The 15,627-nt window shown below is 40.5% G+C and overlaps 1 protein-coding gene across 3 annotated transcripts in view; it reads left to right on the forward strand.

The window, feature by feature from the left end:
* ADCY2 (adenylate cyclase 2) overlaps positions 1 to 15,627 on the forward strand; it is a 435,519-nt gene that overhangs the window by 367,624 nt on the left and 52,268 nt on the right. For all 3 annotated transcript variants that reach the window (XM_034959722.3, XM_034959723.3, XM_034959724.3), the window contains 2 exons: positions 6,678 to 6,797; positions 12,914 to 13,083. In XM_034959722.3, coding sequence (XP_034815613.1) covers positions 6,678 to 6,797; positions 12,914 to 13,083 — 290 coding nt within the window. The remainder of the gene's footprint in view (positions 1 to 6,677; positions 6,798 to 12,913; positions 13,084 to 15,627) is intronic.

The raw sequence follows: 15,627 nt of genomic DNA on the forward strand, positions 1-15,627 counted from the left end.
GGGTGGGGAACTCAAGATGAGAGATTTAAGACAGGGACAGGAGAGGCTTTCTTGAAAGAGCCTTTCTGCAGACACACCACGAGCCACAAGAATGCCTCAGCTCTCTGCATAGGCAATTTCCTGGACACTGCAAGGATGTGAAGAAATCACAGGGAAGGAACCTGGACAGAGAGAGAGGCAGGCAAGGGGCATTGGCCTGAGATGTCAGAAGCATGAGTGTGTTTTCTAAAATGGGTTTTTCGGGCTCGACTTTGTAACCTGCATTTATGCATTAGTCCTGCTGTTCCAAGATCCAGCTCCCCAGGAAAGCGCACTGCCAAGCACCAAGTGGACTTTGGTAGATGAAAGCTGAGAGAGAGACTGGGTCGTAAGTTGACTCCGTAGCCAAGGGGCTGAGGATGAAAGCACACTTGAAGGGCAGCAGGGTGCACAAGCTAAGATTCCAATTTACTCAGAACCTTTGGGTGACTGACACATGCCCGTAAAATTAAGCCGCCTCCTGGCCCGTCAGGAGTGTGTTCACCATGCATGCAAGCAAATTGAGCACACTTCCTGAGAGTTGACCTTCACTGGCCAGTAGCAGCACATATGAGTTAGGGGACAATACATTTAACATCATATACACACACATAAGAGTGGGATCATTTTTTCTTTCTCTCTTATTATTTAAATTTCAGTTGTGGAACAAGATGTTTTGATATACATATAAATTGTGAAATGATTACTACAGGCAAGCAGTTTAACACATCCATCACCTTCCACATAGCCTCTTCTGTGTGTGATTAGAGAACCTAAAATCTACTCCCTCAGCAAATCTTAAATACAACAGAATATTATTAACCAAGTCCTCCAGCTGTGCATTAGAAATCCAGATGCATTCATCCCACATGACTGCAGCTTTGTACCCTTTGACCTATATCTCCCCATTTCCTGGCCTCCCCAACACCTGGTAACCACCATTCTACTCTCTGTTTCTGTGTATTCAGCTTTGTTTTATTCCACGTATGAGATCATGCAGTATTCATTTTTCTGTACCTGGCTTATTTCACTTAGCATAATGTTCTGCATATCCATCTATGTTGTTGCAAATGACAAGATTTTTCTCTTTTTTAAGGCTGAATAATATTCCATTGTGTAAGTGTGTGTATCAAAATTTCTTTTTTTTTTTTTTTGAGATGGAGTCTCGCCCTGTCACCCAGGCTGGAGTGCAATGGGGTGATCTTGGCTCACTGCAACCTCTGCTTCCCAGGTTCAAATGATTCTCCTGCCTCAGCCCCCTGAGTAGCTGGGATTTCAGGCACCCACCACTACGCCCACCTAATTTTTGTATTTTTAGTAGAGACGCGGTTTCACCATGCTGGCCAGGCTGGTCTTGAACTCCTTACCACATGATCCACTGCCTCGGCCTCCCAAAGTGCTGGGATTACAGGTGTGGGCCACCATGCCCAGCCCAAAATTTCTTTATCTAATCATCCATCAATAGACAGATTGTTTCCGTATCTTGGGTGTTATGAATAATGCTAGAATGAACTTTGAGGAGATCTTTGTTTTTTTTCACATGCCCTAGGAAAGTGCCTTCCATTCATTAGTTATTGGATGAAAGAATGAGTGAATGAATAGGTAAGCATACAGCCCTTTAAATAAGAAACCATTTCTTTTCGTAACATCTAGTTTGACCTTATAAAACCAGGATTTATCACCTAATTCTTAAAGACGATATAAATGAGAAACAAATCTGGTTTGGAAGCTAACTCTATTTTGTATAGCATAATTAGTCATGATTGACAGACAGTTCAGTCACTGTCTATAAATGTTTGACAAGCTGATCATTTAAGAGGAGACATTCTTTCAACAGTAGCTACGATCCTTTAGAGAGAGAACACCTGCCTTCAGTAACAGAAATATGTCTTCCAGTGTTGTTTTCCTTCCTCCACAGAAGACACATTAAAAGTATGATGGATGACCCTTGAGATGTATTTCTTTCTCAAAAATCATTCATCACACTTTTTAATACTTTTAACGTGCCTTCTGCAGATTTTCCACATACCAAGCTGCCTTCTGTAGCAGTAGGAGCAGGAAATAAGCTAAATTACCTTCCCCCACTTTTCCTGTCTATCGATTAAGGGGGAGAAGAAATCAGAGCTGCTCAAGCACTGAATTCCTCCAAGAGTGCAGAAAAATACCATTTGTGTTGATACCTGGTGCCGTGAACCACACGGGTGCTCCTCTTGTACTTATGTCAAAGAAAAATCATAAAACTGTAGGAAAGTTGGTGTTAGGTACAGAAAGGAAGTAACATGACCTGGCTGTAGAGCCTTGTTTATAATGTCTTATTAATCACAGAAGAGGCAGGACTTGTCCATGGGGCTCTGCCTCTGGCCACACCTGAGGATCTGCAGATGCCCTGGGCCCCTGAGCTCTGACTGTGTGAGGCAGAGGCAGTGCCCGGGGCCACACACAGGTGGTGCTGATGCAGCACTCAGACTGCCCAGGCAGACAGGCCGGTTAGGAGGGAGCACCTGTGCAGGGTGGTGCAAGGGAAGCGGACTCCTGTCACTCATGTCAGGAAGGTGACACCTTCTGCTGAGGACGTGAGTGAAACCTAGTCTTTACCTACATGCAGTTCAATGGTCCCAGGGTTGTTTCTCTTTTTACCTAGTCCCACTTTAACCTGTCCATCCTGGAGCAGTTTCTGGTTAAAGGAGTACAGCTTTTCATGTTTTTCTCCGTATTTTTTTTTTTTCTGAACACATTTTCCAGACTGATGGAGCCCCATCCCCAAGTAGTATTTCTATTTCTCAGTTGTTAACCCAGTGAGACTAATCCAGGCATCGGACTCACATTTCAGCAAGAATAACAGTTATTTGTGTTGGTGGAGTGGGGGGCTGTGGGAGTGCATATGCTTTAAGTCACTGGCAAGAACATTTAATTTGTGCTCAGAAAACTTCATCGTTTTGAAGTCATAGCCTCAATCATGTCCTCATATATAGCACCTGTGATTTTTTTAAGTTTTCCCTTTGAGACAGAGGAAGAGTGCTTTCATTTTCTGTTTTTTTTTTTTTTTTTTTTTTCTGTTTCTAACGTATTTTTTTTTTTTTTTTTCCGAGACGGAGTCTCGTTCTATCGCCCAGGCTGGAGTGCAGTGGCACGATCTCGGCTCACTGCAAGCTCCGCCTCCCGGGTTCACGCCATTCTGCCTCTGCGTCCCGAGTAGCTGGGACTACAGGCGCCCGCCACCACGCCCGGCTAATTTTTTGTATTTTTTAGTAGAGACGGGGTTTCACCATGTTAGCCAAGATGGTCTCGATCTCCTGACCTCGTGATCCGCCCACCTCGGCCTCCCAAAGTGCTGGGATTACAGGCGTGAGCCACCGCGCCCGGCCTCTAATGTATTTTTTAATTATGTAAAATATATATAAATAAGGTATATTATTGAACAATTTTTAAACATACAATTTAGTAACATTAAGTACATTTGCAATGTTGTGCGACCATCACTACCATCTATCTCCAGAGCGCTTTTCATTTTCCCTACAGCAACTCTGTCTCCATGAAACACTCACTCTCCATCCTCCCTCTCCCCAGCCCCAGGTCACCATTGTGCTGCTTCCTATTTCTATGAATTTGCCTATTCTAGGGACCTCACATGAGTGGAGTCACACAATATCTGTGCCTCTGTGTCTGGCTCCTTGCCCCTGGCATCGTGCCCTCGGGTGTTCCTTCTCTTCTGGAAGCCCCAGTCCCTCTGCAGCAGGTGAGCCTTGGTTTGCCCTGCGTTTTTCCAGCCAGTGGCAAGCAGCCCTTATTAATTGCCTCTCTGTCATCGCTTGCCATGACTCTGTACCTCAAAGGGGAGAGATGCATTAGGAGTAACATGTGACGGCTTGAGGCTGCCCTGACCTGTCTCTGCTGTTGACTGGGTGGATGGGCTGGTTCATCTCGAGGCTCCACGTCAATTTCCAGTCACTGATATTTATTCCCAGCCTGCATTTTAATGACCCTTACAAAAGCCAGGGTCAACGGGAACAGTGTGTTCAGAGAACTGGCTTTTTAAATCCCATTACTCATTGGTATTGAATGCCAAAATGTCCAAGTCAGTTTTATTTCCAATGAATTGTGCGATTTTAACAGGATATCTTAAACACTCGATGTTTATCCATGTGATACCAACACCTCAATCAAAAGTGGAGAAAAACAATTGGTTGTCCATGCTTGTTTCATACGTAGTGTTTTTTCCATCTTAGTCTCCAGCTAGCTGTTGAGAATCACATATGAGTGGCCGAATGTGCTGCCATTTTATTCCTGACATTTTGAGAATGTCGTCACTTGATTCCTCGCAGCATTTTGCAATTTCTTCTGAGAAATTTCCAAGAAATTTATTATAAGTAAAGCATATATAAATCTGTGAGCCACCCAGACAAGGAGTTAGCCATAGTTAACTATAGTCTAGTCAGGTAGACTTCTAATTCCAACCAAATGACAAACACAATGATGTCATCAGGCATAAAACAATACTAAAGCACCTGTTCACAATTTAATGTGATTCGAAAAATGTAATTCTGATATGTTTTAAATTGCCTGAGAAATGTAAAATTTGCAAGTAAACTAAAAATATGCAGTGTTCATTAGCATTTTATTTAGGATGTTTTGAACAGATTGATGACATCATTGTCCCAATTGTGACAAAGGATGTGGAAAATTAAATTGGGTCCAGAGAAGAGCTCCCTAAATCATTATGATGCTAAAAATATTTTCAGTGGAGAAAGTTGGGGCAGTTTTACCTGGAGGGAAGGTGGGCAAGGGATTAGTAACTCTCTTGAGTATTTGACTGGCTACAATTACGGAATGACATGAGTTTGTTACTTTAAAATGCAAAGAAGACGGAGGAAGGGAAGCTGATTCAAAATTGTAGTATGATTTTAGACAGAATGAAGAGTTTCTTGAATTTACGGGTAGTTGATATTAATAAATACTAGAAAGACATAGCAGAAGTGGGTTAGGAAACGTTGTGTGTAGTGATTGGAGTTTTCTCTTGTACTTCAAGTTCAACCATCATATTTATTGCAAAACCTCCTTGCAAGACACATTTTTCACAAAGTAAACTACTCATTCATTGTATGTCAAGAATGCAACACTTCATTTTACCTAGTTTTTTGCCTATAGGTGATATAATCAAGAAGTTTTTGTTAATTATTTTAAGATCCTTGGCACTTAAGACTAGTAACCCACCAAGCTAAACAATCTCCTTTTGTTTGCCATTTATTGATTTTTTAATATTTAAATCAATTGAATTTTTGGTCTATCAAATCTAAATCTAAATCTGTACCCTTTTGGAGCCTGATGTTTGCCAAGCAATTATTCCATTTGTATAAGTTTTTCCAAAATGTTAGCACATTTGTAGTTCAGCCAGGGATGTGACGATTTTTACAAGTTCTTTCATCATACCTAAAGAAATCTACTACGTTTCTTTGATGCTTAAATCAGCATTTTGCCAAATTTAATCAAATGATATAATGGGCAGAAATATCGTATCTCGTATCTCTATTGACTGTGAGAGGAATGTTCCCAAGAATAGACTAAGTAAATGTCTTCTCATCTGTCCAAATAAATTAGTTTAGGTATTTGACAAGAACTGTGCAATCCAGAGAAATAACTCCACAGAAACAAACAAAAGCAACCGTAGAAACTATAGGGAAGTTTTACTTTTTAAACCTTGAATATGTATGGTTAACCCTATGCAGAAAACACAAGCTGTTTAATAGGTTTATGGATGAGATTAATTTCTTTCAGTAAAAGGAATGGGCTGAAGTCATGAGTCTCTGGTTTGTTTCCAGAACATTCCTCTGACCCTTAGCCACATGACAGAAAAGTGGCTGATCCTTGGGTATTTAGCCTGTGTGCAGCTTCTGTAGGACAGACAGCAAGCGAGCGAGAGAGAGAGAGAGGATGAGAGAGAGAAAAAGAGAGATACAAATTTCTCCTGCCTTGCTAACAGGTTGATACTGTCCTTCTGATGCTTATATTGGTGACCATTACATAAGAGCTAATTATTTTCTCAGCATTACCTTTTTTGTTTTTTTAGTTTAAATCCCCTTTCCAGCAGTCCAGAGAACATCCATCCTTTTAAATTTTTCACCCCTTATGATTCTGAGTTGCCAAGCACTCACAAATAATAGATACAAATGTCGAGGCTGGTGATTGCATTTTGCCCATAAAATTAATTTTCATTCTAAACATCAAAAATTCATAGGACTGTATTGACTCATTTAATGTTTGAGCCAAGATGGCAAAGATACTGGGGGGACAAAACATTCCGAAGGCTCCGATTTGATGGTAGAGAGTTGAATGTATATATGGTGATATTGGCTTCAAAGGTGATATCGGTTTCAAATGTAATTCTAACCACACCCTCTGCCCAGAGCTTTGTGTACTTTTAATTTACTGTTTGATAGAGGTGCCTCCAATTCCTTTAATGTGAATTTTGAAGTTCTGGAATTCTCTATTGAATGTATAGAACAATAAATTGTTAATTACTTATTCAATAGAAATTCCCGAGCCCACATAAACAATCCTGTTTACTGTGCATAAGGAACACAGAATTCATAAAGTTAGCACCCACCTGCTAGTTATTTAATCTAATTTACATTAATTCATTGAAAAAAACCTTCTCTTTGCAGTTTTTCCTGAGTGACTCAGAGGAAACAATCCCTCCAACTGCCAACACAACAAACACAAGCTTTTCAGCCTCAAATAATCAGGTGGCGATTCTGCGTGCGCAAAATTTATTTTTCCTCCCGGTAAGAACATTGCAATTATGACTGCTTTGGTGGCTCTCCTGTATGCTCGTAGTCTGTATAACATATATCCTTTAGTCTCAGATCTGTTCTAGACTTTGCATTTCCTCTCTGGTATCAATCCCTGAGTGGTCCTGAATTTACAAATGTCAGCCTCTGCTAGAAGTCCGGGCCCTTGGGAACTGGCTACATTTATATCTGAAAACTTACAATGTTATTGTCATGCTTTCACCAGTAATGTTTCCTTCTTCTCTTAACCACTACAGCATTTCTAGCATATTTCCTACCATATGGCATTCAATTATAAGGCACTATGTTTCTGGGTTTCTTACTTAGAGACATTGCTAATTGTTCCAGTGAATTAATATTATCCCCCTTAAAGCTGTGATAAAACTGCCCACATCTCATTATCTTCCCTCTTCTTTGGCAACATACGTTGCCGAGTGATTCTATTCCCTAGTAATTCTTGCTAACTGACTCATCTTAACCAGTGTCACAAAGGACCTAGGTTAAAACTTCAAAACTTATTAACACATTAGTCTTCTAAGTGGAGAGTTCAGTCAGTTATTTACTGCTTAACAACTTTGTTCTTCCATAAATCGTTTGTGGAAAAAAAAAGTTTTGCTACTCTCCTTTGCACTTTCCAAATAATTATCTGAAAGTAGTGCAGATTATGCTCATTTAGTTTCTGTGTCAAATAATGGGTTTTGACAATGCTAAGGGAACTATTTTGGGGACTGAAATTGGTAATTTAATATGTACGCTTTCAAAATTCCTTACCAAAAATTTTAACTCCATTAGCTTTGGCAATAGAGTGGATTTATTTCCTATTCCTCCTTCTCTGATTTGCTTCTTTGATATTTTGCTCTGGTCCTTTTTCCCTTCCCATCATTTAATTTCTTGGGAAGCTCACAGCTCCATGCACAGATAGAAGTGGCTTCTAGGCCAGGCGGGGTGGCTCACACCTGTAATCCCAGCACTTTGGGAGGCCGAGGCAGGCAGATCACGAGGTCAGGAGATCAAGACCATCCTGGCTAACACGGTGAAACCCCGTCTCTACTAAAAATAAAAAAAATTAGCCGGGCGTGGTGGCAGGTGCCTATAGTCCCAGCTACTTGGGAGACTGAGGCAGGATAATGGCATGAACCTGGGAGGCAGAGCTTGCAGTAAGCCAAGATCGTGCCACTGCACTCCAGCCTGGGCGACAGAGTGAGATTCTGTCTCAAAAAGAAAAAAAAAAAGAAGTGGCTTCTGGTGTTCTTTCCTGGAGGCTTCTGAGGCCTTGACTAGGTCATGGGCAAAATGACCAAGGTCCAAAAGCAATGTCCCCTTGGGCTTGGGAAGAGGGGGGTGCTATAGGTTCATCCCCTACCCAGAAGATCCTGCGCTTCAAATTAGGTGTTATCATAAACTCCAGTGAGGGCTAGGCGTTGCCTTCTCTATTTAGTTATGTGAAAAGTGAAAAGCTGGAGTCATTGTGAGAGTTTATTGACTGTAATCTCACTGTGGGCCATTTGTGGGCCATTTGGAGCTCTCTTTTTTAGAGAAATATTTAAATTAACGGTGTGGCCTGCCTCTTCCTCCTTGATCCAATGGCGTTAGCATCCATGTGATCCATAGGCTGGTTGCTGGGAAGAGAGTGCACCGACCAAACAGTCCCCCTTTCGCATCCACGTGGCACTTTGAGTTTAAAATTTTAACATGAAGATGCATTTTGACAGGAAAAAAATGTATAGCTGCAATATTTTTTTAAATCTCTCCTTCCACTATGTTTGAGCCGAACAACTCACCACACTTGGCATCACTAAAAGAATAAGGAAATCATTATGAATTTCATTTAGGTAAATCTGTATAATATCTTATTTGCAATCAAAGAAAATTATTAAAAACTTAAAGTGGGGAAAGGCAACATTTACTCAACCTTTAAAGATTCTGAAAAAGCACACAATAGGGTCTCTCAAATCTAGGTGGGATTTAGTAAACGGGCTACTATCTTTCCAATCATGAGGCCTTGAAGATCCTGGCCAGCGTTGCCAAGGAAGCCCCAGGTCTGCATGGACTGGCTGCCCAGAAACCACATTGTGAACTCACGGGTTTAGCAGTCCCCAAGGAGCCTGGAGACATCCTGGCTTCCTCCCTAAAGGATCCCAGGGAACAGTAGAAAAGCCATTTTGTGAGTGTATGCCAAACAGGCGTCATTTCTCTCAAACCCTATGTTATGTGATGCCTGAAGTTGACCAGCAAGCTGAGAAGCATGCCCAGTTCACTGCTGGTGGTGGTATAAAGTGATATAACTCTTCTAAGTGGTAATTTCAACAGTTATCAAAAAGCACAAGACAGACATACTTTTTACCCTGTAACACTAATTTTGAAAATTAATTTTAAAAGTGAAAAGGTTTACCAAAAACATGTTTGTGCATGTGTTTATATAACATCAACAAAAAGAAAGAAAACAACCTAAAAATATGAAAATGCAAATTTTAAAATACATTTTATTGTAACACACGATAAGGTTATGCTTAACCACCATATAAGACATTGTAAAAAAATTAATGACATATAAATACATATTCATAATAAATTATTCATTGAAAAGTATTGTTTTAAAAAATACAAAACAGTATGATTCTAATTTTTTAAAATAATACTACCAATAATAAGTAGCAAGAAAAAGGCTGGAAACACATATACAAATAATGAATAGTGGCTAAAGTGGATGTTGGGGATTATCAGAGACCCTTATTTTTATATATATCCTTTCATATATTTCCCAATTTTTAACATCTGGTGTATTGTTTCTGTAGTGGGAAAACATAGTCCTTTTAAAATACCCAAATTAGCTATAAAGATCTTTGCCAAGTTGTACCACAGCAGGCACTTGGTATGCATTACGTCATTTCATCCAAAAATGACCCTGGTGAAGTAGATATTATTGGGATTCTCGTTTTGCAGGTGAAGAAGCTAAGACCCAGAGACTTTAGTGTTAATAAATTACTCCCGATAATGGTGGCTGTTACCTTACTGTAAAATGCAAGTTGGTTTCAATGATTAGGTCAAAACTGGTAAACATTACTAGCAATCAGGTTACCAGTAAGTACACTCCAATAGAAGTCGGTTCAGTATCCTACTGCCAGAATCGCTGACTATCTGGAGCCTTACCCGGTCGGCTAAACCGTGGAGCCAGGACAGGCTCCCAGCCTGGTATCCTGCAGTGTCCTCTCCCACACATCCCTGGATGGCTATTTGCAGGTTCCCAACCTACCTTTTTATGCCAGATCATCTCTTGCACAGTCTCCAAGCATTCTAGAAAGCCATTTAACAGAAATGGACTAAAAGTATGCTTCCCATTACCATACATATTTTAGTAGTTGTTCTGAAATGTGAAAATAAAAATTTTAAAGCCTAAGAATGAATTTTGAAATGTGAAACCTTAGCATATTTTATAGGTGTTGACACCTAGTTCAAAGGTTCAAACTGTGAAAACCTTTAAAATTTTACCCCAGGTCCCCACACACCAAACAATCCACATATACCCATTGATACATACACACCCTCTTATAAGTGGTTCCTTATTCTGCTCTCTCATTCGATTAGGCTGAACTGGTTGATAACTTTAATTATAACAGTGGTTTTCAAGCATAATTTTAGAAACAGAGCTGTTCCAAAAACCAAAACTTACAAAGGACTTTAGTTTATCATAATAATAGCAGAATTTACAAGCTTCTCATGGACTAGGCTGTTCTGAACTCTTTTGTTACTTAATCTTCGTGAGAATTCTCCAAGATGGGTGTTATCATCATCTTTACTTTGAGTGACTCATGGAAGACACAGGATTGCCTTGTTAAGATCACCTGCTTTGGGGAATCCGAGGGGACAGGATCACTGAATAAGAGCCTTGCCCCCACCAGTTCCTGGGGCAATTTCCTGGGTTTGAAGGAGCAGTTTTAAAATACTCAAGACTATTGATTAAATGGCTACTAGGTTATAAATAAGGGCTTCTCAAACTCTTTGTGAAGGCCCTTTTTTCATTTTGCTTTGTTTTGTGTTTTTAATTTCTAATCTATGACAGACTAATGCTTTTGAAAAATGTAATGGTGAATTACCAGCAAAATGAACTAAAAAGGAAGCCATATGAAATGCAAGCTCATATTTCGTTATATTCAACAGAAACAAGCTCACTCTGCCAAGTTTCTATCCACATTCTGTACCTGTCTCGCAGAACTCACTGCTGTACTTTGAGTGGTCTTCTTCTAAGCAACATGGAGCATTAATGTACCTTGTATCAGAGGCCTCAGACCTGCCCTGAAGTAGATACTTAGTAACTTCTCTAAGGTGACAAGGGCAGAACTCTCATAGAAATAAGGTCTCCTTTCAAAGAGCATGCTACACCCCTCCTCCCTCTGAGATACTGCCTGTCCACCTGTTCACAGCTCTGTTGATTCTATCGTTTTACTACATTAACCCACATCATCTCTTCTTTTCCTTTTCCTGTTCTCTGTTGTGGGAAGGCATGAGAGGCAGAAGAGTGGAGACTTGACATCGGGCAATTGCAGCTAAGAAACTGTGCTTACAACACTCTGTATTCCTTAAAATGCTGCCACCTGAAATGAAGGGTGGCCTTCACATTCCCATGCAAAGGAAGACTTTAACTCCCTGAAGAGTGACCCAGTTGATGTGTAATCCAGTGCGAGGTGTTGGTCTTCCTTTTGAAGCCACAGTGTCAGGTCGAAGTCCTTACTGATGGATTTCTACTCATTCCTGCTTGAGTGCCTCCACTCAAGCATGCCCCTTACAAAGAGAAAGCCTGCCATATGATCACTGCAAGCTCCTATTTCCAACTTTTCTTTCTTCCTTCCACAAGAACAGGACTGTTGAGCTAATATCAGTGGCCTTCCACATAGGTTAATGTAGATGGCTTTAGCTGGGGAAATCAAAGGAAGAGCTCAAATGACAAAAATAAGCAGTTCTTACCAGGCTTACTCAACATGATGAAATTAAAACGGAGTAGTTTAAAAGCTGGGCTATTTTTAAAGACAAGGTTTAAAAAACATCAATAAGATCTATGTTTTATTAAAAGTCTTAATTTTTTTGAGTGTTGTCTCTGTTCTAGGAATGCTGAGATAGAAACACAAACCCTTGTTCACAGAAACCCCGTGATGTAGCAAATAAAGCCTTTCTGAGGATGGCACCTGTTTCCCTGCAGCAAGTCCCTCCTGGCGTGCAGGACTCTGGGCTCTGTGCATTACTTTTTTATCTCTGTTGTTTTCAATGACCTACAAGGAGAATATGATTACCCTCATTTTACAGTGTCATGCAGACACTGTGATATAAGCAAGTTAGGTCACTGGCTGAAAGTAAGTGAGCTAATGAGTTAGTGAAGAGTTGAATTCAGAGCTATCCAAAGCCTATCTGAATGGTGCCTGCAGTGGTAAATGGGGAGGAAATGGCTCACCTGGGGCAGGCCTGCCTTCAGCTTGTTCTGCCCTAAGATGGAAGATACCAGCTCGCTGGCCGCCACTTGGTTCGTCCGCTTTCTTCTGGTGCCTGTCAAACTCCCGGGGGGATTCATGACTCACCCTGGTCAAGGCTTTTAATTTAAGTCCTTCTGTTTTAAATAGGCCCTCTGACACACAATTTCTCTTTTAATAAAATGTCTGGGCTTCCTTATGCTTTTAACAGAGCTATCTGTAATGATTTATATTCTCTTAATGAATTAAAGAATTGAAAGGCCAAAAAAGATCCTATAGACTTAACTTACATTTAAAGAATGTATAGGAGGCCACAGTGTTTTCATTTTCAAGAAATAGATAACAGTGGCTTATAGTGATGTGTCTTCCATGTAAGTTTTTTTTACAATTTATTTCTAAAAAGTGGCAATATACATGCTTCTTTTTATTTATCATGCAAGGTTGGGTCGGAAAGCTTTGGATGATTTTTTTTTTCTGAATTTAACGTATCCAGGCATTTACCACTGGATCAAAGATGAGAAACAAGCCTCTGTTTTCACAGCCACCTTATATGTTGACCAAATGAGATTGGCGGTGGCCCCTGATTGTAATTGTTTCAGCATTTCTCAGAAGAGATCCTAAGTATCTGTCTGGTGTCCTTCCCTGTTTCAGTACTTTATCTACAGCTGCATTCTGGGACTGATATCCTGTTCCGTGTTCCTGCGGGTAAACTATGAGCTGAAGATGTTGATCATGATGGTGGCCTTGGTGGGCTACAACACCATCCTACTCCACACCCATGCCCACGTCCTGGGCGACTACAGCCAGGTCTTATTTGAGAGGTGAGCCACGGCCTCTTCCTTCTCTTACTATAGTTCTTTCCCAGCCTGTGGATAGCATGAGTGTGTGTTGAGTAAATGCAAGTTAGCGATGTCATTGTCATTGATAAATCATTCTGAGAGAATTTCTTTGAAGTGATGCCTCAGAAAGATAATATGTGTTTTTGTTATAGATTACATCTGATTATGTATTCCCAAACACACATAGAAGATGTGAAGTGGTTTGGAGAGAAGAACTGTGTTATAACTGTACTATGTTGACAAAAGTAATCTAAGATTGTCGACCTCAGTACTATTGACATTTTGGACTAAATAATTCTCTGTTGCGGGCGCCGTCCTGTGCGTGGTAGGTAGGGTGTTTAGTGACACCCCTGGCCTTTACCCACTGAATGCCAGTCAGAGTCTCTTCTGCCCCAAGTCATGACAACTGAAAATGTCCCAGAAATTGCCAAATGTCCTCAGGAAGGCAAAATGGCCCTCAGTTCAAAGCAAAATATTGAAAAAATAAGTAGCTGTATTCACAAGTTACAGTGTTATATTTTTCACTAGAGATTTTCTAAAATACTGTTATGGGGAAGGGGAACTATCAGTCCTGAAAATTCTTTGTTCTGTGGAGAAATTGACTTCCAAGAAAATATATGGTTGCTTTAGGTCTTTCAACCATAAGCCTAGATGCAGCAAGAATGATTCTACCAGGTGTACTCACTGAGGTTTATAACCGGTTTCCTGTTACCAAATTACTTCCATAAGCTTATAATGAATATTTGTTTGAAAAAAATTGTTTTAATCATTATGATACTTTCCGCATCACATCTCAAAAGCAAAACAACATTTTATAACAAGTGTTAGGTTTATTTCTGAACCCACCAGATGTCAAAGTATTTTCTAGGAGTGCTTGGCACTGTCCTCCATCTTATTTCTACATTTATTTTAAAATAATATAAATGCCTTAAATATTTGCATTGATTTATTACTCCAGAAAGTTGTTTTGTGTTGACAGTACATGGCCACCTATTTCTTCACTGGAGACCCGGTGTTAGGAACGGCAGTTATCCCACTGTGTAGACATTTCTTACCAATAAGAACTTTTGCAGAAGGTGCAACCCATTCTTTTCACCTAATTTAATTTTCATCGTCTTCCACACAATGAAACTCTACTAACCTGTAATCAAGCTTAAGGCAGTGGGGTTGCAAAAATGCATAATTATATTTATGATTCCTTAGCCAAAATGAGAATGGAAGTTAATTTTCCAATAAATTCTCAAAATTGCCAACTAAACATGCTTTACTATTGCTCTACTATATCCAGAAAGCCTGTGTTGTATTCCTAAATAAATGTAGCATTATTGATTTTCACGCGCAGCTGATAACGCTACTAAGTTTCCTTTTATTAAATTTAAAGCACCTGAATATGTTACACATCCGAAGCAAAAGAAGAAATCAGATTAGCAAGTTTCTGGTGTGGAGAGAATTGCTTCTGGGGACCTCAGTGGGGCGCTTGAGGAGATAATCTCTGAATGGAAGCCTAGCAGCAGGAGACTAGTTATCAGGTTGAAGAAAAGGAGTTTTGCCTTTAGATCACATTCGCTGTATTAAAGGTCTTTTGTATTTGCGCTCGGTTTGTCTTTGCAATGACCTTGAAGCTAGGGAGACTGACTTGAGAAGCCTCGGCGACTTGCCTTCACTTCCATCAGTAAAGCCAGCATCCTCCTCGGGGGCACGCACCTGTCTCTCACTTCCTAATTTTTTAAAAAAATTTTGTGGATACATAATAGTTATACATATTTATGGGGTACATGAGATGTTTTCATACATCTTGCAATGTGAAATAATCGCATCATGGAGAATGGGGTATCCATCCCCTCAAGCATTTATCCTTTGTGTTACAAATAATCCAGTTACACTTTTTACTTATTTATTTATTTGAGGCAGAATTTTGCTCTGTCGCTCAGGCTGGAGTGCAGTGGCACAGTCTGGGTTCACTGCAACCTCTGCCTCCTGGGTTCAAGCGATTTTCCTGCTTCAGCCTCTCTAGTAGCTGGGATTACAGGTGCCTGCCACCATGCCCAGCTACTGTGTGTGTGTGTGTGTGTGTGTGTGTGTGTATGCACACACATACATATACATATACATACACGTATATATTTTTAGTAGAGACAGGGTTTCATCATGTTGGCCAGGCTGCTCTCAAACTTCTGGCCTCAAGTGATCCACCCACCTCAGCTTCCCAAAGTGTTGGGATTACAGGCATGAGCCACAGCGCCTGGCCTCTTTTAGTTTTGATTGTTTGTTTGTTTGAGATGGAGTCTCACTCTGTTGCCCAGGCTGGAGTACAGTGGTTTGATCTCTGCTCAATGCAACCCCCACCTCCCAGGTTCAAGCAATTCTCCTGCTTCAGCCTCCTGAGTAGCTAGGATTGCAGGCAGCCGCCACCATGCCTGGCTGATTTTTGTATTTTTAGTAGAGATGGGGTTTCACCATGTTGGCCAGGCTACTCTTGATCTCCTGACCTCAGGTGATCCACCTGCCTCAGCCTCCCAAAGTGCT

This window comes from Pan paniscus, chromosome 4 (assembly GCF_029289425.2).
Source record: "Pan paniscus chromosome 4, NHGRI_mPanPan1-v2.0_pri, whole genome shotgun sequence".
Classification (NCBI taxonomy): domain Eukaryota; kingdom Metazoa; phylum Chordata; class Mammalia; order Primates; family Hominidae; genus Pan; species Pan paniscus.